Source organism: Struthio camelus, chromosome 1 (assembly GCF_040807025.1).
Source record: "Struthio camelus isolate bStrCam1 chromosome 1, bStrCam1.hap1, whole genome shotgun sequence".
NCBI lineage: Eukaryota > Metazoa > Chordata > Aves > Struthioniformes > Struthionidae > Struthio > Struthio camelus.
In genome coordinates this window covers 98,525,167-98,550,490 of record NC_090942.1, presented here as the reverse complement: position 1 = coordinate 98,550,490, position 25,324 = coordinate 98,525,167, and the positions used below count along the sequence as shown (strand labels likewise).

Below are 25,324 nucleotides of genomic sequence, written 5' to 3'. Positions count from 1 at the left end.
AACTCAGCTTATACCAGTAGTGTAAGCAGCAGCTGGAGATTATTTCTTAAACCTTAGTGGCTAACTGAGGATACTGACTGTAATTGCTGTCTGCTGGTCTAATACCTTTACAACCCTCCCTGAACGTACTATGTGCTGATACTTTGGTAAGAGTTGCATATGTACGACTTTAAATCTTACCCCATCCAATTACCGACATGGTTACAAGGAAGTGTTCAGGAAGCGGCTTCATGGCTCTAAGCAGCAGTAAGTACAATTGTGTGGAATTGAGTGCTGTCCACATAAATGTTGCCAACAAAAAATAATGCAGTAGGACAGCCACAACTGTACACCAAGGGTCTGCAGGAGGATCTATCAAATCAGACGTGAGTAAGGTGTTACTGGTGGTGTCATAAGTGTGATATTGCTGGTTGTATCTGTTCGTATCACTGCTGTGATTCCCGGCATTTCGATTTTCAATTCCAGAGATGAAGATGATGTTAAAAATTAGCATAGAGAAACAGAGACTCACTAACATCCACGTTACTGAGGACCTTCGTGTTTTCCTGTTGGTAGGAACACAGTTGGGAGGAAAAAGTAAAGCAAAATAAGAACAATTGTAAAATAACTCCTCGTTTTCTGAAGCTCACTTACGTATTAGAAGCAAGCTGGGGCAAGCAATCTTTCATATACACAGAAAACAAAGCTGTAACTTTCTGCAGAGTTCTGCGTTGTTGTAGCTCTCATACAAATCACTAAATTCATCCGTTGTGTCTGATTCAACTACTGAAGAGAATACTCAGCATCTTTGAGGACTGTGCCCTTTCCAACAGTGTTTGGGATGCATTTTCTTTTTTTCTCTCTGCTCTTTTTAAAGTCATTTTACCTCAGTGTTAAGAGGTGGAATAGCATGAGAGAAGTATTTCTAAACACTATTCAAGGTATAAGAGAATAACACCCCACTCCCTCCCAAACTCTATCTCATAAGTGCATTTGAAAGGCAGAGTCTGGAAGCTCCTACAAGTTTAAATACAGATACGCTGACCCTGATGGCATTACTCAAAATCTACATAAGAGCAAGCAAGATGAGAAGCTTGCGTTAATCTACGATAGCTACAACTCTGTTGGCATCACTTTGCTCTTTGTTCACAGGACACCATTAATTATGGGCACGTCTATCAAGGAAGCTTGCTGTAATCATACGTGAATGAAGTAATTTGCAATAAAATAGTCACATTAGCAATGTACATAAGCTGTATTGCTATTTAATCATGATGCTTTGAAATCGCCTGCTATGGACAGACATTTTATAAATGCCGTTTCATTGCACTAAGGCAAGGAAGTATAGGACTGAGTATAGAAACTATCAAAGAGGGAACAGAAAGCCGAGCGATATTTAAATAGGATAGCAAAAGGAGAACACCAAGAGTGATATACATGAATGGTAAAAGTCCAAGAAATAAGACGGGGAGTAGCAATGGCTATCCTTAAATGAAGACACCAACAAAACAGTCATATTGGTAATTGACTAGAAGAAAGATGGGACATTGTAATACTGCGGTACAGAGCATTCAGGAAAAGAAAAAGTAGATCAAACTGGTGGTGGGGTATTCTTTACACATTAAAAAAGCCTAGAATTAAGTCAGTGTAATGAACTAACCATCTCATCAAGTAGCAAGATGTACCAACATAGGAATAATGTAGCACTAGACCTATATTATCGCCTCCCTGACCACAGCTGTAACACAGTCCGAGACATGCCAAGAGGGAGCAGAGCAGCACTGGGGAAAATGCAACAGTAGTGGGAGACTGCTGTTGCCCTCATGTAGATTGGGCAAATGTCACGCTAGAACATAACTCAGAGGTGACACTGTTAGACATGATCGTGGGAGCCCGTGGTGAAAGGATCAGCTCTTGATGTGACCCACAGTAGCACACAGTGCCTGCATTATAATCTTGTAGCTAGTGAGCTGCCCTGCAATAACAGCCATAACAAATCCGTATTTACCATTCCTCTAGGAAAAACAGAAACCAAAACATCCACCACAGTTATACTCACCTTGAAACAGGAACTACATATGACGAGGGAGGTTATTATATGAAGTTTAAAGGGGCAGTCAAGAAAAAGAAATCCTTACAGGCAACGTGGACACTAGTTAATGATACTACGTTGGCAGCCTGTAGCAAACGTATACCAGGAAAAATCTGAGAAAGGCCAAGAGGAAGCTGACATACCTAAACAGTAGGAAGATTACTAGAGGCAAGTAGATATTGTCCAGAAAGCTGAAGTCATGTCCTAATAAAGCAAATCAAGACCTACAGCCTGGCAAATTAGATGTAAAAACACAAAAAGAAATTGAGGAAAAATGAGGAAAAGGCATTAAAGCTAGTAATAAATCCTTCTTCAAACATACCAGGACCAAGAGGCCAGCCAGAGACTCTGTACAGTCAATAGATGATTGGGGTATAAAAGAAATCCTCAGATGGGGGAAGGACCTCAAATGAGAACTTTACGAGTGCTTCATCGGTAGATCTGTCCTAAATTGCCGTAACTTTGGAAGAGTTTATGGAATGAATAGGCAAAAAGAATAGCAACAAGTCACAAGGAACAAACAGTACTCATCCAAGCATCTTGAAGGATCTTAAGGATGAAATAACTGAGCTAGTAACAGTGATGTGTAACCTCTCATGTAAAATCAATGTGGTATATGATATCTGGAAGATGTGAAGTGTCATATAGTTTTTAAAGAGTTCCTGGCCTGTAAACCTGACATCTTTACTGAAAAAAAATAGCAGAAACAATACATATTTAAAAAAGGATTAGCACTAGATGGGTAAATATGAGGTACTTGAGGAGAGCGTGGCTTTTGTAAAAGCAGGTCCTTCCTCACAAAACTATTGGAGTTTTCTGAAAATTTCAGCAAGCACGGAGCTAAGGTTCACCCAGTCAGCACAGGCCTGCTTTCCCAAAAGCTTTTTCAGCAATGTGTCTCACCAAAGACTTTTACAGAAGGTCATAGCCATGGCAAAAGGGAAGGTCCTTGCATGGATAAACTGTTGCTTAAACAATATGCAACAAAGGGTGGGAGCTGAGCAGTCTTTTCTGGTGAGCGCACTAATACAATTCTGCACAGAACTGTGCTAGGACTTTCACTGTTCAAAGTTTTCATCAAAAAGCTGGATATGAGGTAAGCAAAAAGGCAAAGTTTGCTAATGGTATTAAGTCATGCAGGTGGTACAGCCAAGGGCAGCTGTGAGGAACTGTGGAAAGCTGTTATGGAGACTGCATGGCCAGGTGCTAAAATGCAATGAAATTCATTGTAGAGAAATGTAAAGTGAGTCACATTGGGAAAAAAAATCCTAACTTGACATATAAAAGCAGGCTTGTTCTATTCAGGAGTGAGACCTTGTGGTTATACTGGATAATTTCACAAAATGCACGCAGTCAGCATGCAGTCAAAAAAAGCACATCAAATGTTAAAAATCATTAGAAAGATGTATAGAGAGCAAAACAGAAGACATCCTCATGCCACTGTACACATTCATAGCAGAACTTGAAAAATTTAAGAGGAGGACAGGAGAAAAGGGACAGTTGTGGGGAAATGTGATATAGGTCAGCAAAGTCAGAAGTAGTATGGAGGGCATGGCCACAGATCAGCTGATGAGTCTCTTCTGACACAGGAACGAGGATGCTTTGAGTGAAACCAGTAGGAGCCAATTTCAAACTCACAAAATAAGACAGTTCTTTTTGCAACTATAGAACTCCTTGCCAAAAAAAAAAAAAAAAAGCAGATGCTGAAAGTTTTTTTGGGCTCAAAGTGGGATTGGATGAGTTCTTAGAAGAAAAATCCATTGAGAGTTTCTAAATAAAAGGAATCACAGCCTCCAGAGAAAGTCTCTGAACTGCAAAAGCTTGGAGATTTGAGAGAATATGGCTGGATAACCTGGGGTCAGACTCCTATAAAAACAGCTAAGTTATGAGCAAGAGCTGCAAGAAGCCCCATGTGGAGCCTCCCTCTGCTCAGGCACTGCATTAAAGCCTAGGCGCTCGTCCCCGCTTCTCACCTGAGCTATGTTACTGCATATGGCCCCGACATACTTTCTCTAGGTATCTGCTTTTAATGCAAACTGCTCATTGTACTGGCTAGGTAGATCTTCAGTCTGAGCCGCTCTTATGTTCTTATGCACTCTGGAGCCGTCCTTTTGCACTGCGCGTTTCTGGAGTTTCTGCTGAAAAGCAGTGGGACTGTGGAGTCGAACGTACAAGCTCCAGCAGAGTCCGCCGTCCAGCCTAAAAGTGCGTCTGAGCCTTGCTCTCCACCAATTCACCACCAGTCAGGAGCTAATCTCTCTGGGGCTGGTAGATCAGCCTGCAGGGCTGCAGTCAGGGAAGGGTGTTTTGCTATCAAATTAGGCTTTTCTTCATTTTCCTGATCATAAGACTGGGATATGCATCAAAAGCTGAATAGACGTGTTCAGCTGAACCTGGGCCTTGATGAGAAATATGTGCTTCACAGGAGGCCTCGACGTTCACCATCAGAAAGGAATATTTTTTCATGGGATACTTTTAACATCCTGTTGCTGTGTTGCCTTGACACAAGTCAGAGCGATGGAAAGGCTTTTCTTGTCAGTGGCCATGCCTCGTGTTTCCTACGAAAGGCTTGGCCTTTTACCAAACTGGGCTCTTAGGTATCCTGATACATCACTCCATTTCTAACCTCATGTTTTTTAATATGGATTTCTCAAATAATAATCATATGTATAAATATCCTCATGTTAAAAGTGGAAAAAAGTAACAGAAAGGTTAAAATCACATCCGAGTGAGTGGCACGGCTGAGACATCGCTTAACTTTGCTTTAGCAGTAAGTCACACTTACTCCTCAAACCGCGCTACAGGATTAGCTCACTTTTTGTCCTCCTTGTTAATCAATAGTATTGCCATATGCTTTAAACTGGCTATTCTCTTTGTTTTCCCCTCCAACTATATACAGAGTAAGATATTTTAACAGCATAAAATATTTATAGCTTTACATCTTCACTCTTACCTAGTGAAGATCTGAAACAAAATGGTAATGACCAGGCCAGCAATGGAAAGTCCGATACCAATGTAAGAGATATAGTCCAAAGGTTTTGCGTAATTATATTTGATCTGGAAGGCCTAGAAGACAATTTGTATCAGTTATAAGATGAGCAGACATAATTTTCCTTCTAAAATTGTATGTTTCCAGTTGCACAATGAAATGAAAATGTTTTGTAAAGTTATGACTGTTACTTGCCACTGCCAAAATTTTCAGACAACATAGAAATATTCTGGATAATCAAGGCTAGAGAAGCTCCAAGAGAGACTTAACAATGTGAATCAACTACTTAGCAAAGCAGCAGATTAAATTATTCATAAACAAATGCAAAGTGACACAGATTGGAAAGAGTACTTTTAACTTTTCGTACTGACATGCGTTCTGAATTTTGACACGTAAGGACTAGTTGTAAAGAATTACTAATCAAAACCAGTCCTTGTTTGTACAGAGACAATAAAGCAGCAAACAAATTGTAACTGTATTCAGCGAAATAGAAAATACTTTTGTCTTTGTATAGATGGAGAGGAATCTTCTCAGACTATAGTCATTTTATTCAAAAAACAGTATGCAAATGAGGTCATCTTATTCAAAAACGTTATCCATAGCATAAAAGGAAATCTAGAAGCAAGTAAATATAAGAAATATGGAAATGCTGGTCTATGAAGACAGATTAAAAAGAAATTTTGAAATGCTAGTGCTACTGAAGTCAATGACCAATATACAATTTTAGCCGGGGAAAGTTTCCTTTAGAGAAGTTCAAACAAATACGTACAGAATAATAAATATCAGAGAGGCAGTCATTCCTAAATAGTCGTGCACAAGAGGGAAATATATAAAACTAAATGATAGCAGGCTTAATATTTACAGAGCAGTTCTTTTTATAAACGTATAAGAAAAAGAAATAGTTAGTGCTGGGTGCTTTGAGTTGTTTACTCAGCATAAGGTAGTGCCACATAGACAGCCGAGCTAACACAGGTCCCAGCCTACTATATTGTTGGTCTCAGGGCACTTTCAGATTTAGACGTGCATTGATTTAACAACCAGCTGCAGCAATTTAGGTGCAGTGCTGGAGGCTACCATGCTGAGCAAGGGGAATGAATTTGTGCCAGCACTTCCTGGCTGCTTGGGTGCAGAGTTGGGTGAATTTAGCTAGAATTTGTGTCAGAGGACACCAGGACTTCCAGCAGCCTGGGGAGCTCCCAGCATGTCCCCGTTTGCCAGCTCTGCCATAGGTCATCTTTAAGGCTGTGGGGGAACACAGGGGAGTGCCGTAGCGGTCACCTTAAATGCCTATGTCTTCTAGCTCGGTGAACGCATGCCTAAGCCTTTGTGTTGACATTCTGATCTTGTAAGTTAAAGAACAATTGGAAAAAAATAAACCCAGGCTCTTCCCTTTCAAGAAGGAACAATGCCCTACCATCAGGACAGCGAAATTAGTAGTGTGGTTACAGCTGCATCTCAAAAATTGGTCTCTTTCTTTTGTGCAGCCTGCGGTGCTCCAGTCGTTGATGGTGTAGTCCCAAAAGACACACGCATGATCACGCAGCTGAAGCTCTGATGCGTTGTACTGTGGATTGGGATTACAAGCAGCAAAAGTGGTTAAAGAAGCGTAAACAGATATTACAGCAGTAAAGAGTGTGTGCTAACTGTTATCTTCTGAAAGGGGAGCTGAACCTACCAAGGAATTTACAGCAATTTCAGTAAACCCCGTGAAGAATATTAGTAATGGCATAAACTGGCTTTGTAAGCTTGCATTGTAGGTCCTTTCTCAATCAAGATTACCAACAAAATTGTCAATTTCCTTGAATTACTCAGATAATTATGGTTTAGATGCACATCCGCTAGGCACTCAACAAGTGGCAAATAAATTCTGCGTAAGCCAAACAACAGCTTTCAGATGCTAGTAACATTAAATTGCTGCCAGCTGGAGCTGACTCCACACTGGAACTGGGAAGCGAACAATTGCAAAATCTACGGCCAGGTCTGTGAACCATCCAGTCCCTTCCTCCAGTGCTTTGCTAGCACAGTCATGTGTCAAACTGCATGCTGTATTTTTCAAACAATATTCTTGTGCAGGTAACTGCAATTAGAACTGCATTATAATAAGCAATGAGCACCTTGAGATGCATACATAAACAGTGAAAGTGCCATTATCTGCAGTACATTATCTGCAGTTCAGTAAAAAATGACAGCTAAAGGTAGGAATAAAAAAAATTAATTCATATTATCTTTTCCTTGTTTCCCAAACTGTTGAGAGTCTCCTGAAAAGAAAAAAATTTTCTTCCAGGGACCTGTCTCTTTTCATTCTTGATTTTGGACAAATCTACTCTTGCATACCTATCACTTTTTATGAAATACAGTTTTGCTTGAAAATGTCCTAGCTTAGTGGTAGAGAAGCAGTAACATCAGATGTGAAATACACAACTTGAAAAATATTTTCTGTGCAACATCTGAATACGCTTCTTGTTTCACTTACAAGGTCATGTATGCATCCCTCAAACTCCCTGAGCTGTTTATTGCCAGAAATCAAGGGGGCGTACCAAAGAAACTTCTTTGCTTGAGTCTCTTTCTACAAGTATTGAAGACAAGCAGTAGGGCTAGGTCAACCCCTGGTCGTACTCAGGAGAACTTACCTTTGGGCTGAAGGCTAGTTCAACACCATTGGTCCTTCCACCATCAATGTTGCCAGAGACGATTTGTTTAGAAAAACTACTGTGACTCTTATAAATCCTCGACTGGAAGAATTTGTCATTTTGATACAAGACAAAACCAACTCTTCCATTGTCTGATGAACCTTCGCTAGGCAAACAGAAAAGAGGTACAGATGTCAGAGAAAGTGATGCCTCCCAAGCAGCCTGCATTATACTGTTTCACATAGGCAGGATTCACAGCAGATTTTTGTTCAGGTATTTCTTTAGAGTCCGTTTAAGATCTAGAGAAGAGCTTCTTTTCCCAAGAATCTCAAGAGATTCACCTTCCTTTTTTGCTGGGGTAGAGTGTTAAAATAATCATTTCCCTTCTATTAACTCCTGAAGAAAAAGCACTGGTAGGGAGAGGAAAATAATATCCTGTGTCCAGACATGTACACACACTCCAAATGTCCAGGATTTTAATAATACCAAAGAAGAAACAGTAACAACAGGACCAAGTTACTAGGAACTCAGAGGTTCAAAGATGCCGGCTGAGCTCTTCCCTTTGCGCCCCACTTTTGGACTCTGTTTCTTTTGTGGCACTCTTCTATGAAGTTAGAGAGATCTGTTTTTTAAGTGATTTAAATCGCTGATCTTAATTGTGGCTTAAAGGGGGAAACAAAAATGCTATGTTATATAACTAATTTCATTATCGGTTTTGCTTTGATACTTTTTATTTGTTTTCATCAAGAGAGACTGAGAACAGTAAATTTATACCTGCAAAAGACACAGGTGTGCATTTAATTTTAAATACACCTATTTTTTGAAAAGATAACCTGTGTATTCAATCTGTCTCTCTTGAGGGAAGAGTTATGACAGAGGCTTTATGATAAAGACTAGAATTACATGCTCTCACTGTTCCTCCACGGGATTGTGGAAATGATGATAACGCTAAGTCGTCATTACTGATGGCGTTATGCAGAGAGGTTGAGGATAAATCTGCTCATTTCAAGTACCCTACCTGAAACTCCTCCAATTGTTAGTATGTCAGAGAAATGCAGGTGATCAAAGCTCGGCTCCCTGGGGCTGTCACTGCAGCTGTGCATAATTAGCACTTTTGCAAGTCAGACACAAGGGACAAAGCAGGATATTCAGGAAACAAAGACGATATAATTAGCAACCACCAATTAAACATTTGGTGAAGAGGACCAGGTTAGAGTCTCCATGGGTTTGAAAGAACTTTTAAAGAAACAGCTCAAGATCAATGTCTAACAAAAAGGCACATCCAATCCAACATTCAAGTCCCTGCTCCATAACAGAAGGCTTTACTTTAGAGTCTGATAAAATAATTTCTTTTTAGCATTGAGAAAAAGCATTTTTTCCTAATCTCATTCTTGGAAGAGGCTGATCTATGTGGCCTTAAACTTTCAAAAATAATTTACTTAGAGAAAAGTCAGGGTAATTTCAGCCCTCACAGTTAAAGCGTGGCAAAGCTGTAAGCCAGCAAAAGCAGAGTCTTAAAAGAAGCGTCAGACAATTTTAATAACAGTTAGTGCTACCAACGCTGTGTGTGACAGCTACGCAGGCGTTTCTACAGCTCCTGGTGGTTTAGCGATACCTCCCATAGGAGAGACCCAAAGCTGTGCGGGTGACTGGGTGTCTGACTGGTCAACCTCACTGTGGCAGGCGCAGCACAGCTACCTTCACAGGCTACTGACAATGAAAAGCAGTGGCAATTTGAATTGAAATGGTTGATGTCTTTGGATTTCAGGGAAGGCTTGTATGCAATAGCCTTTGATCTTGATGTCTGCAGAGATATAGCTCAAGATTCATTACATCCTAAATGTTAAAAAACAGAACAAATGAAAAATTTTCAAATGCTAAAAGCTTTCTGGCCTTATTGCACATACATAAGCATTAACCTATCAAAAAGATCATCCAGTTCGTTTGATGTGTACATTTCTTGTACCATAGTATGACATGAGTATACATAAAAAAACAATCTGTAATGTTTTATACTGGCTCAGAATTTTTTTTTTTTCCAAAGGCGTTTTTTAGACAATATTCATTCAAAATTTTCCCCAGGTCCAGTTTTCAGTAAGGGAAAGAACTTACTGTTATTTATAATGTTGAGCAGTATCTGAACTTCAGTACTGAGATCACCAATAAGGCCCGGGACATTTTCCTGTACTTCTAGTTTTGTTGACTGAAAATATCCCAATGCTGTATCTGCAAGAATTATCAGCAGATACATTAGAATTTGTGGTACATACCACCTTGTCCACATAAATCTAACAAGATACACAGGATTACCTCTCTGTGCAGAAAATAGAATTGTAGATGAGTTTAATTTCAGTGGGACTGACTGGATTGCAACGTTGGACTGGGTGATGTTGCTGGTCAAAGAGAATTCTTCCATTGTTCTTGTGAGGCTGCATTGGAACAATGAGGAAGATAAAAAATTCTTTACTGCTTTTTGTTAATGTATAGCTACACGTTCAGTTTCTGTGCTTCCTCCCTGATTTTGCTCTCCAGCATGTGACGCAGAGTGCAGAAACTGTGTGAGCTCACTCTAGCTGCACATGAAACTGCCACTTCTGAGGTCACCAGAAAGCTTATTTTTGGCATCAGGAGGAACAGGATTTGGCGAGCCTGCAGCTGGGAGCAGGGGTAAGGTGAAACCTAGCGTATTGTCAAGTTGTAACAGCTCGCTAGGTAAGTGGGAAATTTCTTCTAATACATACAGGTAAACATACAGGATTCTTCATGGTGACAGCACGTTATAGCTTTCCCCTTCCATACACCTGATGCTATAATAATATTCCTCTGAAATGAAAATAAAAATGCTGTAAGCATTTATAAATACAGTGTTCTCCCAGCGTCCCAGCTGGCAGGTAAGACCAGCCTGTAAACTATTACGTGTCCACAGGCAGGGGCATACTGCTTATAAGATTTCACCAAAATGTTGGAGCCAACTGATGACCACAGAGGGACCTAACTCCAGAAGCACCCACTCCTCATTCCCTATCCTCCTCTTTTTTCCAAAGCAGAAAAATCCAGCCAAAATTGTTTCCTTTGGTATATTGCTACTGAATCAACCAAACTGCACACTGGAGTGCAAAACCTTTTGGCTCATTTATGGACCACTCCTATATTGAAACGAACGGTCAAATGCAGGTTACTACATTTAATAAAAAGGGCAAAATCTAACGTCACCTTGCTGTAACATCGATGAGATTGTTGTAGTTAAATTCTGTTTCATTGGCATCCAGGAGCTGACTCACTGTAGCCATTACTGCCACAGATGCCTGAGACAAGCAGAAAAGAAGGTAACATTCAATAACCATTGAAATAAATGATCTCACATTCCACGTGGTGGATGGCACAGTAAGACCACTTGATCAACATTGTTTCAAACTACACTCAATGGAACAAAAAGTAGAGGACATCATTTGGGCGAATATAAGCTTCAAGCCGATGGGTTCATAAATACCTTCATTTTATTAATTTAGAGAGTAAAGATTAAATGACGAACGTAAACATCAGATGATGATAGCGTTAGGATTTCAGAGGTATGCAAGTTAAAATAGTGGCTAACAAATTTCCACTCTGCTCTGAGAATGGAAACGGCAGTGATTCCTCGAATACGCACTCAGGTCCACCACCGAGTAACTCGGCTTATCACCAAATGAATGCATTTTGCTGTTATAGCATAAAGTTGGTAGGAGCCACCCGGAAGAGCGTTCCTTCTGCTTGTGGAGGGGGAGGCAGAGTCAATAGTTGAAACACGAAGCCTAAGAATCATATTTTAGTCTTGGTAAGTCTCACCTGAGCGTTTTCGGAAATATTTGGCTTTTTCAGGATCTTCACTGCAATATTAGCAGCAGTGGAGATAGTCTGTGTGGTCAGTTGGTTCGGCATGGAAGTAAGGATCTGGGTGTTACTTGCGATAGCTGAAACGTTACTGGCGTCCGCAGTTTCAACCTGTTAGAAAATTGCCGTTCAATGGAAAGAAGACAAGAAAAGGAAAAAGAGTCACCGATTTTACAACATTCTCAGATAAAATCAAATTAGACAAGTAACTGGTGGTCTAAACTCTTTCAGTCCATGCCAAGCAAACAGCGGTTGCCCTGGAGGGCTATTTCATAGCGTTGCAGAAGAGCTGAGGTTGGAGGGGCCGCCAGAGGCTGCCCATCCCGGTCCTGCTCAAGTGGGGCCAGCTCAGCTCCAGCGGCTCAGGGCCTCTCCTGGGTGACTTGCGAGTACCTCCAAGGATCTCCCGACCTCGCGGGGAAATCTGCTTGTGTTCAAGGCATCCTCAGGGTGAGAAATTTTTCCTGATCGAATTGAAATTTCCCAGGTTGCAGCATGTGTCCGTTGCCTCTCTCCCAAACCTGTGCACTTCGGAGAAGACCCTGGCCTTGTCTTTCTCCAAGGCAGTCGTAAGATGTCCCCTCGGCCTACTTGTCTTCTAGTTGACTGAACTTCTGGATCTATAAGCTTCAGTAGGCCGTTCACTGTCCCTTGAAGAAGCAGAACTACCTGTATTGAAAAGCCGTTAGAGGAACTAGAGAAATATCATGTGGAATAAATTTGTTCTTCTCAATACAGTGCTCGTAAACTGCGCCGGGAGCATTAGCCTCACTGCCCTACACGGTGTACAGTGTCAAATTGGAATAAATGTGGAAAACGGAAATAAAATGTTCAAGTGCTAGAGACACTGACAAGAACTTGCAGACACTCTGGATGGGTCCGACTGCCACTTAATGGGTAGAGCATAAATGTCTGCAATGTTTTAAGAACGCAAACAGAAAAAATGGCAAGGATTGCGTCTGTGCTATGTGAAGGAACAGCAGGGTAACATAAACACTTAAAGACAAGGAAAATCTGCTAATTATAAGCAGAATTTTCCTATTACATTATGCAGATCAACGAAGCAATTTAACCAGTTATCCTATTTCTAATCCAGGGATAAACTCAATGGATAGCGTAAATAACTGAATTATTCCCAAAGTGTTAATATTGGGAAACGATCAAAATCAAGATTAATTCAGCCAGTAAGCTATGAAGTGTTTTGAAGCTCTGGGTGGCAGGAAAGAGAGGTGAATGTGTTGCATAGAAAGAAAAAAAGTTTGCATGTATAGTAACTGGAGAAGTATTGTTTGACTGGAAAACGTCTGCATGCACACCATGACCGTGCAGTACGTTGTGAGCACCTCTGTTCACTAGTCTCACTTCTGACCTATGGCATCACCTTGTTTTCTAAGTAAATAGTTGTACTTATAGGAACAAAATCCTTTTAAACCCATGCGTTCTTGATTGCCAGCGTATAGACCTCTTCCTGAGATTTCCTAATAGTCACCTTTGTAAGAACCAGAGCTGTTTTAGTGTTCACTAGATGGCAGTACGACATTAAAAATCATAACCAAAAAAGCCCCCCCCCCCCAAATAACTAGTGGCAGCAGAATAACCTGAAGTTGCAGCTAAATGCCTTTAACCTTTTAGTGAGGGCTATGCACTGGGAAAGGATAGTCTTGATCTTGATTTATCTTATTAAAAGATAAAGACAGGTAACGTGTTGGGCTGGAGATAAAATATTCAAACAAAAAAAGCATGGTGAGGAGTCGGATCCGTTTCTTACTTAAAGGGGTTGCAGCTGGGTTTTTGTTTTTGTTTTTAATTGGGACTAGTGCTAAGGAGCAGAGGAGCAGAACTGGAAGAAGAGGAACAGTCACTGTCTGTCACGGGTTTAATCGTGCTCAACCCAGCAGGTTTCCTAGATATTGCAGAGCTAAGCCTTACAGCAAGGCTGAGTGACTTTTGGATTTTATCAGGAAGAGCTTGTCGTTCATATAAGGGATTTTGCCTTTGAATTCCAGGGGGACAAAAGTGCCTCATCCTTGGTCAGCTAATCACAGGACTGAACGGAAAGGCTTTGCCCTTAATCCTTCCTGACATGTCGATGTTACCATCGCTTTGTTCCCTCATCCTCCGGTCTTGTCCAAATGCCTTTCAGATGCTCATTAATTCGGTATCCCGGCTCGTCCTCGCTTCCATTCTGCAGTGTTTGCTGGGAAAAATCACCGTTCGAAATTCAAGCCATTTGCAAAGCAGGCACATGCCAGGAACACTGCTGAAAAGGCTTTGATGGTTAATTTTTCTTGATGCCAAGTTATAAGAAATGTGGATTACTTACAGGCACAAAATACAGTATTTGCTGTCTCAGTTACCTATTGAGCTGCTTTTTTTTTCTTGTGATGCTATAGGGGCTCAGCCACTTTTAAAATAGTATGTCGAGCTATAACTTAAGATTACCTGGGATGCTAGAGAGTCCAGATTTTCATTGCAATTCAGAATTTGGGGGGGTTGTAAAATAGGAGTTTTTCCCACTCTGGAGCACATCCGGATTGCTATTGAACTGTTACCTGTAATTTCATAAAAGCAGAAAGGTCTGAATTTAGTACAGAAGCACTCTCACACATCCCCATGGCCTCACTGGGACATGACACCCCATCCAGTGTTATTGGCATGTAAAACAGTTGTGTGTCAGCGTTACAAGTGACCATCGATTGTTTAGCCAATTAGTCGTTGTTCTTCTTAGAACACGTATTTTATACTCCCATAAGCAATCTAGTCAGAGCGGCTGGGACAATTCATGCCAAATTCAGACAGGTTTAGATATGCTAGAGCTGCAGAAACACCTCTCTCCCACTGGGGTCACAGGCATCAGCACTGAACTATCGCAAAGACTTTTTATCATGAGTGGAAAAACAAATGTTAGAAGTGGTGAAAGAAAGGAAAAGGGCATGTGGAACGGCCGTGCGACAGTTACTCCTCTGAAAGGTCCTTCAAAACTGGTATGTGCTGTTAGATAGTCCGTACCTTTCAGGTCTCTGCTGGGAGAAACCAAAATTCTGGCTCTTGTTTTTCTAACTTAAATGATACAAAAATGCAGCCACAATTCATGGAAAGTATCTGAAACAAAGGAAGGTAACCTGAGTCCTAATGCTAAATAGTCAGATATCAATAGATTAGTTTTCTATCAAGTAGAAAAATAATTGACGTTTCGGCTCAGTGGCCGAAATCACCTGCTTCTAAGCCTCGTTTCGAGTAGGCATCTGTACTACTCAGTATACGTACATTAAATTCTCTATATTTCTTTATAAGAAATTGCTCTGAGGTGCAAAGCTCTGTGGCAGGATTTGTACTCCTACAGCCTGGCTTTAAACAGGGAACTCACATCTCCTGGTCTAATAATCTGACCTCTTTCACAAACCTTACATTTCCTTTGGGGAAGGAGAAGAAAAAGGAAAGGAACACATACCATTCACAGTGTCAGGTTCACATTTTTCTGCAGAATTGCCGTATTTGCCCACTATAAGCCGTTGAAAGGTAAGGTTTTTTAAAATGCCTTCAGAAATGTTCGCTGTGTAAATACTGGCTTCACAGAAATTAACTGCACAGAGGGAAAGAGCATATATCCAGATCAAATGTTTCTAATACATGGAGAAATTTTCAAAAATAAAATACAGTTGAGAATATAGAAACTCATTAAGTCTTTTACCTTAAAGGAATCAAGTCACTGGAAAGCAGTTAGGTGAATCTTGCCTAAAACTAAGCTGTTGAGCTGCTGCAAGGGATCTTTATGATGCTGCCGAAACCACAAAAGCCCTTACTTTTTGCTCTCTATACTATTTTCACTGCCTCGATCTTAGAAAATTTGAAAAAAGATTATTAATTTTCACTCCCAGAATCTTGTTTCAGAATAGGTGATTAGATTTGGTAACCTAATGCCACAGAACACAGCAGAGGGCAAAAATATAAATTTGCTCCAAATGAGGTTAGAGCAATTAATGGGAGAGAGTCCACTGGCGACTCTGAAACGTGATGGCTCGGATGCCGCTCCTGGCTCAGGTGGTGGCTGCCCTGCTGCCTGCTGGCATCTGAACGGGGGTCCAGGGAGGCTTCCCCTGTGCTGTACTCTCTGCCCCTGATACCAGCTACTACTAAAGGCAGGATGATGTGCTAAATCAATCTGTGGCCTGACCCAACACAGCAGCTTGTTGTATCCTCACGTTATACCATCCTACGATAACTTGACACCAACTTCACTTGCCATGCTGCAAAAACTGAGAAAAAAATGTTAGTTTTATTAAAGGGCTGTCAAAACATTGCAACGCACAGGCATAGAATTTGTGCTTGGTCTTCGAATTTGTAGTATCCTGTTTTTGCTGACTTTTGCTAATTTGGACCACATTTCAGCAGTCAGGAATGGGGTCAGTGAAGCATATTTATGGGTAGGGTGCTGAGGAGGCTGAAGAGGCCTGGCCTGTTCTCCACATTCTGGCACAGGCTTCCTGGCCAAGTCCCATAACTGTCTTCGGGTCTCATTTTCTGTAGGGTCTGCATTTCCCATGACACAGCAATACTTGTATTCTCCCTGGCACAGCCGTTCTGCCTTGTTTGCAATGAACACGTCCTGTTAGCTCGTACTCGGCGTGGCATCCACTCTCATTCCCAAGTCCTTTCCAGCCAGTTTGCTCCTCAGCCAGTCAGTTCCTCATCTGTACCGATGCCTCGAGCGCAGAGATTTGCACTCTGCCTTGCTGGGTGCTGTGAGGTTTCTCTTGGCCCCAGTTCTCAAGGTCACTCTGTATTGAAGCTCCACCATTAAGTGTGTCAACAATATCTCACCTGCTGCCAAGTTCATGCTGTGTCATCATTCAGGTCATTGATGAAGACACTGATGAAGACAACGCTGGCTCTAATATTGACCGGAGAGTTGCTCTACTCTTAGGAGATGCCAGTTGACCATCAAGCCATTTGTCACTACTCTTTCAACTTGGTGATCCAGTTAATTTTCAGCTCAACTAACAGGCCGTTCATCCAGCCCTTACATCTTCCAATGAGAAAATACTGCAGAAGAGCATGTCAAAGCCTCTCTAAAATCAAGATATATTACATCCACCGCTTTCATGTCATCTGCATAGCCAGTCATTTCATCAGGAAAGGCAGTCAGGTCGGTCGAACATGATTCGCCCTTTGTAAATCATTGCGGACTGTTCCTGATTATTTTCTTGTCCTTCACATGCTTGGAAATAGACTCCAAGAAGACAGGCTCCATGACATTTCCAGCGCCTGAGGTGAGACTGACCGGCTTGCAGTTCCCCTCATCCTCCTGCTTGCCTTTCTTAAAGTCAGGCATAATGTTGGCCTTTTTTAGTTGTTTGTGACCTCCCCTGATCATCGTGATCTTTCACAGGTGACAGACAGCAGCCCTACAGCGACATCAGCCAGGTTTTTCAGCACTCTTGAATGAACCCTATCTAGACCCACAAATGGACTTTTGTGGTGCTGCTGGCTTCCTTCTGATAGAAGAAAGCCAAGAATAAATTGCTACGTTCATGCATGAACATGTATGCATTCATACATGAGCACATATTCAAGATCTATCTTTTATCTTTCCCATTACTCAAGCTTTTGACGCCCCTCTGAGCAAATGTGCGAGTTCATTTGCCAAAGGTCCAACTGCACAGTGAGAAACATGACACTGGGTATTCACATGCCAAGTGACATGAGTGACTTCATAGGCACTGGCCGCAGTGCAGGTTGCTGTCTGGAAAGTGTGAGCTGGGGATCGTTACTAGCCCCTGAGATAATGAGCCGGCAACCTCCTAGCTGATGTGAAGCCCCCCACTCCAGTTGCAGGAGTGGAAAGATGTGGCATTGGGGCAGGGGAGCTGAAACGGCAGTCAAGCAGGCCAGTGCTGTGTCAGGTGCAAGAAACGTGACTCATTCAAAACCAGCACGAGTGGCAGCAGGAGCTGAGGATGGGCATTATTGTGCAGGATCCTCAGCTGGATGGTGTCCCTTTAACCCTGGCCAGTCGTGATGTAGCAGTACTGGCCACTGAGGTCTCGATCAGATTTTCAAGTCACTGTGATGTTCAAACAGGAATTCAAGCAAAAGCCAAATTGGCTAGAAACGGGCCACAGTCAGTTGAAACTCGTGATGTCTTTTCCAGATATGCTACTCATTTAAGAGCAGTGGAACAGAAGTGGCAATAGAAGTGGAGGAAACATATGGTCTCACCTAGAAAGTAGAACCATGTCAGTGCACACCTGCCCCTCCTGAGCAGGTCTCAGGAAAGGGGAGACACACCAGACCCCCCCCCCCACCCCAAAGCAGGGGTCAGATTCACAGAAATGATACCAACTGCTTATGGTATGGTGCTGATACTAACCTATTTCGCAAAGTGAGCCCACCCACTCTTCCGGGCAAATGCACGTCCCATCTTGACATACTCCATTGTTGAGGCAAAAGCATGGAGGTAACATGGACTCTGTGGTTTCTGCGTAAATAAAGAAACAAATATAGAGAGAGAGACACATATATATGTATATGTGTACGTATTTAGTAAAATGTATATGTGTATATTAGTTTGCTGAAGGAAAGGAGCAAATGTGATGTTGATTTACCAGGAGGTTTGGTTAAAAAGTACGCTATTCTGTCACCCACAGTCTAGCCCACAAGCTGAATCACTAGCCCCTTCCTACCCCCTCCTCCCCAAAATAGCATGAACCTATGGTCAAAGCTTCCATAAATTACTTCACATTGCAGGAGTGGTGGTGCAGGCCTCCAACCTGCAAAAAGCTCAAGCTGTTAAACTCTGAAAAGCCCAAATTGCTTCTGTGAGATTTCACGGGGAACTACAAGGCAAAAGAGGGCCACAGATTGCCCAGCGCGGAGGGCCCCAGGCCGGTAACACCCAGGTGGATAATCGCACAACCAAGAATCACACAGATATTTTCTGGATTAAGCCAGGCATTAGAGGGTAAAGCAGATAAAAATCCACGTCCCAGTCCCAGCCACAGCTTCTATTCACACTCCAGGAGAGGTGCCAATTTTTATTTTGTCTTTTGGCAGGAATAAGCAGACTTTGTCTGAGGCAGTTGTTGCACAGGAAACAACTGACTATATTTTCTATTTACAAACTCAAAAAAGGCATGGTAGAAGCAATAATGGAAAATATCGCTGTTCTTGGAAATTTCTGAATATCCCATGGTGTTTGCTGTGTTTGGCAAGCTCTGAAAATGTTAAGGTTTCTTAAAAAAGAGGCTGGCAAATCTTGAATAGATAAGAGGTATTCTGCTGCAGGAACTGCAGTGGAAAATGGGCTGGTGGACCTCAAGCTTTGTCGGATGGGACCGAGACCTGGAGGATCCCTATGGCCTAAGGCTTCCTCCCAATTTATCTAACCCTGTCCCTAGCTGGAGGAAGGGGGTCTGGAATCCCTCAGCGTAAGATTCGCGGTGGAAATTGCGTAGCTGTGCATTGGGTGTAATTCATGCCTTGACATGATACAGCAAACTGCAGTTGAAGGCTGCCATTAGATCTGACGTTTTAGTGTCTGTGTTTCCAGATTCTGACAAAAGAGGAAAGCCAGAAGAATAAAAAGTAAACAGTGCTGTCAGGAACACATGTGCTAATGATGATTGCCTAACTTCTTCCAGTTTAATGGGATTCATATAATTGGAAGTTTATCACAAACTATAGGGGATGCGCCACGTGGCGTGTGCTTGGCAGGCGCTGCTTGACTTTTGCTCATGTTGTTGCTATTTAGTGTTTGTATTTCAGGCTGCCTCAGCCACATTACGGCCAGATGTCTTTGAGGACTGTGGAATAAGATCTAGGCGCAGCTAGGTAATATCTCCATTAGCCATCGGCTTTTCAAAACACATTGTCTCTCCACTGGAGACCTTACAGAAAGGGAAGAAACATTCATGAAGCAGTTGAGATCTGGGTGGCCCAACCTAGGCAGCTGCAGAGGATGGATATAATGAGGGAACAGGGAGGTATGTTTGGACAGCTGTTCCCCCATGGCCCTGCTTTGCCACTTGCTTTGCCCCGGGAGCCCTGTGGGGCCACACGAAACGACGCTCCTGAGCCTGCAGCACAGCTCCCAGACTCTATGCGGTCAGAGAGCACATCACACCGCAGGGCCATGGGGCACATCTGGCGCAGGGGAAGGCCAGAGCAGAGCCAGGGAGCAACCGGTGGGGGAGCGGGAGAAGGGAGCAACCCGGGCAAGCCGACGCTGAAGACACTAGAGGTGCTACACACTGCTAATGCTAGCACTAACAGTTCAAGTTTGAGAAAAGAGGAATCATTACAACTGTGCACAGCAAGCACCGCATCAGATGGGCGTGAGGGTATTCTCCACGCTTGAAGTGGCTGCAGTCTAACTCCAAGTCCTGGCAGCTAGTGTGGTCCTGCACTTGGGCAAATGTTAGGCATAAGCAAAAGCTGCATTGAGAGTTAACTGCCTTTTCATTGGCCTTTAGGATTGTCAAGGAAAACAAAGCCCTAGGCACAGTCATATATTCAGAGAGGTAGGCTATTACTGACATAAGTTAAACAATTAGTGTTTACTTATGTGCCATTTATTGTGCTTAGTTATGTTCCCTTCCCACAAACTTCTGATAAATCAAGTAAATATATCCCCACATATCCTCATGTAGGCATTTCCCTGGGCTTCTGAGTCTCTGATCATATTTGGCTGGAAGAGCACCTAGAAACATCTGATTCTATGAATTTTTGAATTCAAGTTCGTGCATAATTTTTGTATCACGCCAATACAGTGAGTATTTTGCTGAGAAGAAGCACTGACAAGTTTTCTTGTTCTTTCCAAGTTTGTGCACATAAGTCTGCACTGAACTGATTTTCAGGTGCATAATATGCAGACCACATACATACATGTCGAATACCCTTTCAGTAAAGTTTTTATAATGTAATAAAAATTTGAACCGGTACAGCCTATGTTTTGTTCACATGCGGTGAGTATAAGGCATATATTAAATACTTACCCTGTAAAGCCAAATATTTACCCTTTAAAACATAATTTATCCAACTAACTTGACATTTATTTCTGTCTTTTGATAAGTAAATCAAATGTCAACCAGAAGAGTGAGAAACTCTCAAGACATTTCTCCAAAGCAGTGTCAGAGGAATCATGTGTAGTGTAAATAAATGTATTTGCAAGGGAAATACTCCAGACACTGAGTGCCAGACTGTTCTCTTTTACAACAAAATACAAAATTTGAAGGACTTGAAGCATTGGTGTGAGAAGAAGGACATTTCCACCAAAGAAGCCTTGGGCACTATGGGTCTATCAGTAATCTTGTTTAAAAAACAGAAGAAAAGGAAAGGAAAGACAAAAACCCGAAGAGCTCAACTAGAGCTCAAATGGAACAGAATTAAATTTATCACCTGTTCTGAACCTGACGACAAACTGCCATATACACAGCGTCCAGAGGGTCACAGTCACTGCGCAGCAGGTGATCCCGACCAGTGTCCTTCTGTCCCAGCAGAGCGAAGGCATGTTGTGGTGCAGACTAAGCCTGCTCTGCCATAAAACGGTTTATACTTTCACATCCGTGTGATGGATAAGCCATTAACTACCTGTCTACTGCTAGAACTTTAACCTTCTTGGTTCCATTTAAAAGAACGTTCTGCTAGAGAAGTTAGCTCACAATCATTTCTTTCTTTTTCCACCTAATAAAACGTTCCACGTTTCAAAGCATTAAATCTCATGTCTTCTACTTGTTAATAGGGAAATGTTCAAGAGCAGGCCCCTGGCGACATTGATACCTATAACCTGACCAGGGCCTGAGCGTGCAGCACGGCTCATGGCCGTGCCATTTAGCCCCTCCTCCCTCCAAGCAGAGCACCTTCGTATATATTGTAAATATTGTATGTATTGCAGATAGTGTGTATTGCATCTATTGTATATATTGAATATATTGTGTATATTGCCTCCTGGGAACTGCCGCTAGCCTCCAGACTGTACCTGCACACTGTCGGGGGAACCCTAGCTGGCATGGGCCAAAACCAAGCTGGGGAGTGTGCAACCACCTGAGGAACTGGGACTGTTGCACAGCATTACTTGGTTCCCTGGCATAGTTGCAACCCTTGGGTGCTGCAGCAGTGAGGACAGAAAGGGAAAAAAGGCGGCTGTGAGAGCTAAGTCTCCTACGCAGGGAGAGGTAGGTAATATTCCTGTTGCACTGACAGTAGATGGAAAAAATGACTTTATTAGGACTGGCCTAGACTAGGCTTTTGGCACTTACTTTCAGAAGAGGATATGGCATTTCCATGCTACGTACTTTGGACAGGCAGAGCAAAGGGGGAGGCAGGGGGAGGCGAGGATTTGGCCTCTGCCTGCGGAGCTGCCATCGCCATATGAGGACTGCATCTGCGTCGGACACGATATGAGGTGCCCGGGCTCAGTAGTGTTACGAGCAAGTCCTAACTACCAAAAACGTAGACAATAACCTCTGACCTCTCTACTTCGATGCTGATATCGGCCAGCTTCATAAAAACCTGGACAAACGCTGAATGAAAACCGTAGTATTCCTGGTGGAAGAGCCTTATTGCTGTGACTCTCCACTGCTAAATTTGGTCACTCAGCAGGATGCTGGTGCAACCGAGGATAAAATCTATGTCTTCAGATTCCCGAGCCATCAGCTTCATCCAGAAAGGAGCGGGGGGGCAGGATGATGGGAAGACAAGGAAAACAAGTAAAAGACACCAATTAAATGTGAAGCAGAAAGAAAAGTTGTAATACCAGAACTGTCAAAAGCAGTGTCTCCTTCCGCATGTTACCGTGTCTCCTGCTGACAAATTGAAAACTAAGAAATGAATCTTGCACTCAAAATCAAGAGAGACAAATAGAGGTGTTTAAAGAACCAGCTGGAATAAAGACCATTTTTTTGTCATCACAGATGTGTGGCTGACTGTCCTGCATGTTGGGAGGAGCAATACCTCGCTCTTACAGAGTGTTCTTAGTGAGGAAAGCTCTCAGTGAGGAAAGGAAGTTTGTTTGGTTTTTTAAATTACAGAAGCACTTCTACCTCCAGAAACAGGGCCCAAAAACCTAAAGTGATTTGTGAAGGGCGTACAGAAATCCAGTGGCCCATAGTGAAAAAAAGGGCTCAGGTCTCTTGGACTGCAGTGCCCAGCTAGGCGCTACTGTTTCTTTAACGCACTACAAAATAATAAGATTTTTTTTACTCTTCTCAGGGGAGCAAGATAAAGCATGCTGTTAATGTCCTTGGTGGCAATCTGAGAAACAGACTTAGCCCTCATAATCAAAAAATCGATACTGAAAGTACTGAGCATCTAATTAGCAGCAAGCAAGATACTCTGTACTAAGGAAAGCTTCCGAAAGGCCAAGAACGTGTCCCGGAACAAGACACAGGGCAGACTGGGGAAATGCAGAAATAATTACGATCTCAGCATTTACAAATAGGCCCTCCAAAGCTGTTAATATGCTTCTTCAGACACCCAAATGTTTTAAAAACCTGGCTCACGGAGGTTTTAGTTAATGAAAGGCCGTGCCACTATGCTGGTGATGGACAGGACAAAGCTGCAGCTCTGTCGAGGGATCTGCCAGCCTGAAAGAAGTAGCAATAGAAAGAAGTGCCTGGTACGGTGGAGCAGTTGGAGGCTTTTACCTCCAGAAAACGCACGACCCCGGCCACCCCCTGCGGCGGGGACCTCCCCGGGCGCTGGCACCCTTTTGCCTTCAGAGAGGGGGGAGTGGATCTCCAAGGGTCACCCAGTGGCAGTGGAGCAGCCACAATATCCAGCTGGAGAGAAGCATTCCCTCCTTATCCTGATTACCACAGAGGTTTAGTGCCCTTGTGCACTTTCCAGCCTCTTGAGATAAGCAGTTAAATGTTTGACCTTCCTGAATTAGAAGAGGTAAGAGTTTAAAACAGGATCAACAAGACACTCAGGAACATGGCAATGCATGCACAGGACTTGGTCTTACAGATGGGGAAACTGAGTCGCAGACCAGTTAAGCAACATTGAGTTAATCTACGGCCAATATAGCACCAAGTTTGAAGATCGTGGCGTATTAAAAGCATCACCAGCTTCTGAATCACAGGCTTAATTTTCTAGTATCCTTTCCTAGTAGAAATGCTGCTAGATGGTAGCGGTGATTTTCCACATACTCGCAGAGGTGTTAAATGACTATCCAGAGTGGGACAGAAACAGGAATTCAAGCTGACATGCTCCTGTCTGCTCAATGGAAATAGGGTGCCTGCTTCCTTCCTAATATCATGTACACGTATGAGCAGAATGCTGTGTTTTGAATGTGTTTTTGCATTACTTTTTATATATAAAATACTATGATTCCCGAACCTTGAGTTACAAGGGTTGCAAATGGAAGAGGATTCGTGACCTGGGAAATGTCAAAGGAATAAGACTGGGTGCGAAAAAGATTGCGAACTTCTGACTTCTCCTGAATATTTGACGTAAACCCCAAAGAAGCATAAGGAAGCATATGGCAAAACCCAAACAAATCAATTAATATTTTCTAAAGAGCAGTACATTTTTATTTATGAAACTATTAAACCACGTTTATGTGAGAAAGTTATCAAACTGAAAGAAAACCTCATTACTTGTAAATCTCTATGTGCAATGCAGCTATGGGGAAGCAAAACTGCTCTTGAGTGACTAGATATGTTTCTTCAGCTTTCCCCCATTTCTTTTGAGCCGTAATTAGAGTCAGATGTTTCTTATTTCCTTACTGTTTTGTTTTCAAGCCTGAATAAAATGCAGTGCCAGCAGTAAACACCATCTCTGAGAATTTTTTCATGTGTCAGCTGCATCTGGCTGAGTTGGAGTTACAAACAAGTACAATTCCAGCAAAGCAGTGCAAGCTGTCACTCAAGCTGTCATTCATTTCTGGAGCAGGGGATCAGCATTATGGTTTCTGGGACTGCCACACAGGACCCAGAAAAATCTCAAAGAGTATATTTGACAACCTTGTATCTATTAAAGAATGCTATAGGCAGGCTAGAATGTTTTATGTAGTAAATACAGCTTCTTCTCCCTTCAATCTTTGAGTCTTAGGAGTGATTTCTGGTTGCTTACTTGCTATTCAGTTGTATCGATTGTCTGTAAAGAAGTTGCGTGTTTCCCATTTCTTTCTTCCGCTCAGCGATAACCACAGTGTGTAGACATAACCATTTCTGCCCTATTTACATGCCCTTACTGTGACCTTGACCTCTTTGGTACCATTCCCTGCAGAGTATTTTGAGGTTAAAAGGCAGTAGTCCATGCGCCAAAGCTCTTTTTCTGAATCAAATCAGATTTTTTAATGTATTTGCATTCTAAGAACTATATCCAATATCTTATAGTCATCCATGAACTGTAACAATTACACAATAAGGTGTCAAAAATTATTGCTCAGAAAAAATAATTCTGGAGATTGGTTATGCCTTATTGTACAAATATTAGGCTTCTTTACTAACACATATTTTGAGCAAGCACATATTTGACCTAGAATAGATTTTAAAGGCAAGTGCCCAGCAGTTTTCCAGTCGTCTCTTTTTTCCCTTTTAACAGATGTGCTGCTGTTGCACAGTCCCTGGGAGTCCTTGAAATTCAGGCTTCTTTCCACTATTATGCATGCTTAAGAACTTTTCTGGATTAAAAACTACTGTTTTCTTCCCCTGAGTTTTGTACTAGTAACTCCTAACCCAGGTGTTGTAACTTTTGGTACTAGTAACTCCTAACTCGAGTGCTGTCGCTCAAAGGAATCAAACCCTGTTGTATTTGAAATCA

At 42.2% G+C, this 25,324-nt stretch overlaps 1 protein-coding gene across 4 annotated transcripts in view; it reads right to left on the bottom strand.

Moving 5' to 3' along the window:
* Positions 1 to 21,098, bottom strand: part of ADGRG7 (adhesion G protein-coupled receptor G7) — a 28,209-nt gene extending 7,111 nt beyond the window's left edge. Inside the window, exons 1-13 of one of the 4 annotated variants that reach the window (XM_068906724.1) lie at positions 20,957 to 21,082; positions 17,931 to 18,038; positions 15,012 to 15,143; positions 14,003 to 14,112; positions 11,954 to 12,229; positions 11,516 to 11,671; positions 10,904 to 10,995; positions 10,001 to 10,119; positions 9,803 to 9,916; positions 7,691 to 7,851; positions 6,475 to 6,624; positions 5,025 to 5,137; positions 181 to 545 (exon numbers count right to left, since the gene is read on the bottom strand). In XM_068906724.1, the coding sequence (XP_068762825.1) occupies positions 181 to 545; positions 5,025 to 5,137; positions 6,475 to 6,624; positions 7,691 to 7,851; positions 9,803 to 9,916; positions 10,001 to 10,119; positions 10,904 to 10,995; positions 11,516 to 11,671; positions 11,954 to 12,229; positions 14,003 to 14,112; positions 15,012 to 15,143; positions 17,931 to 18,038; positions 20,957 to 21,068 (2,008 nt within the window). In that variant the 5' untranslated portion in view covers positions 21,069 to 21,082. Of the gene's footprint in view, positions 1 to 180; positions 546 to 5,024; positions 5,138 to 6,474; positions 6,625 to 7,690; positions 7,852 to 9,802; positions 9,917 to 10,000; positions 10,120 to 10,903; positions 10,996 to 11,515; positions 11,672 to 11,953; positions 12,230 to 14,002; positions 14,113 to 14,569; positions 14,663 to 15,011; positions 15,144 to 17,930; positions 18,039 to 20,956 lie in introns of those variants that run through there. The other 3 variants (XM_068906741.1, XM_068906734.1, XM_068906750.1) reach the window with 3 other exon arrangements.
* Positions 21,099 to 25,324: the final 4,226 nt, after the last annotated feature.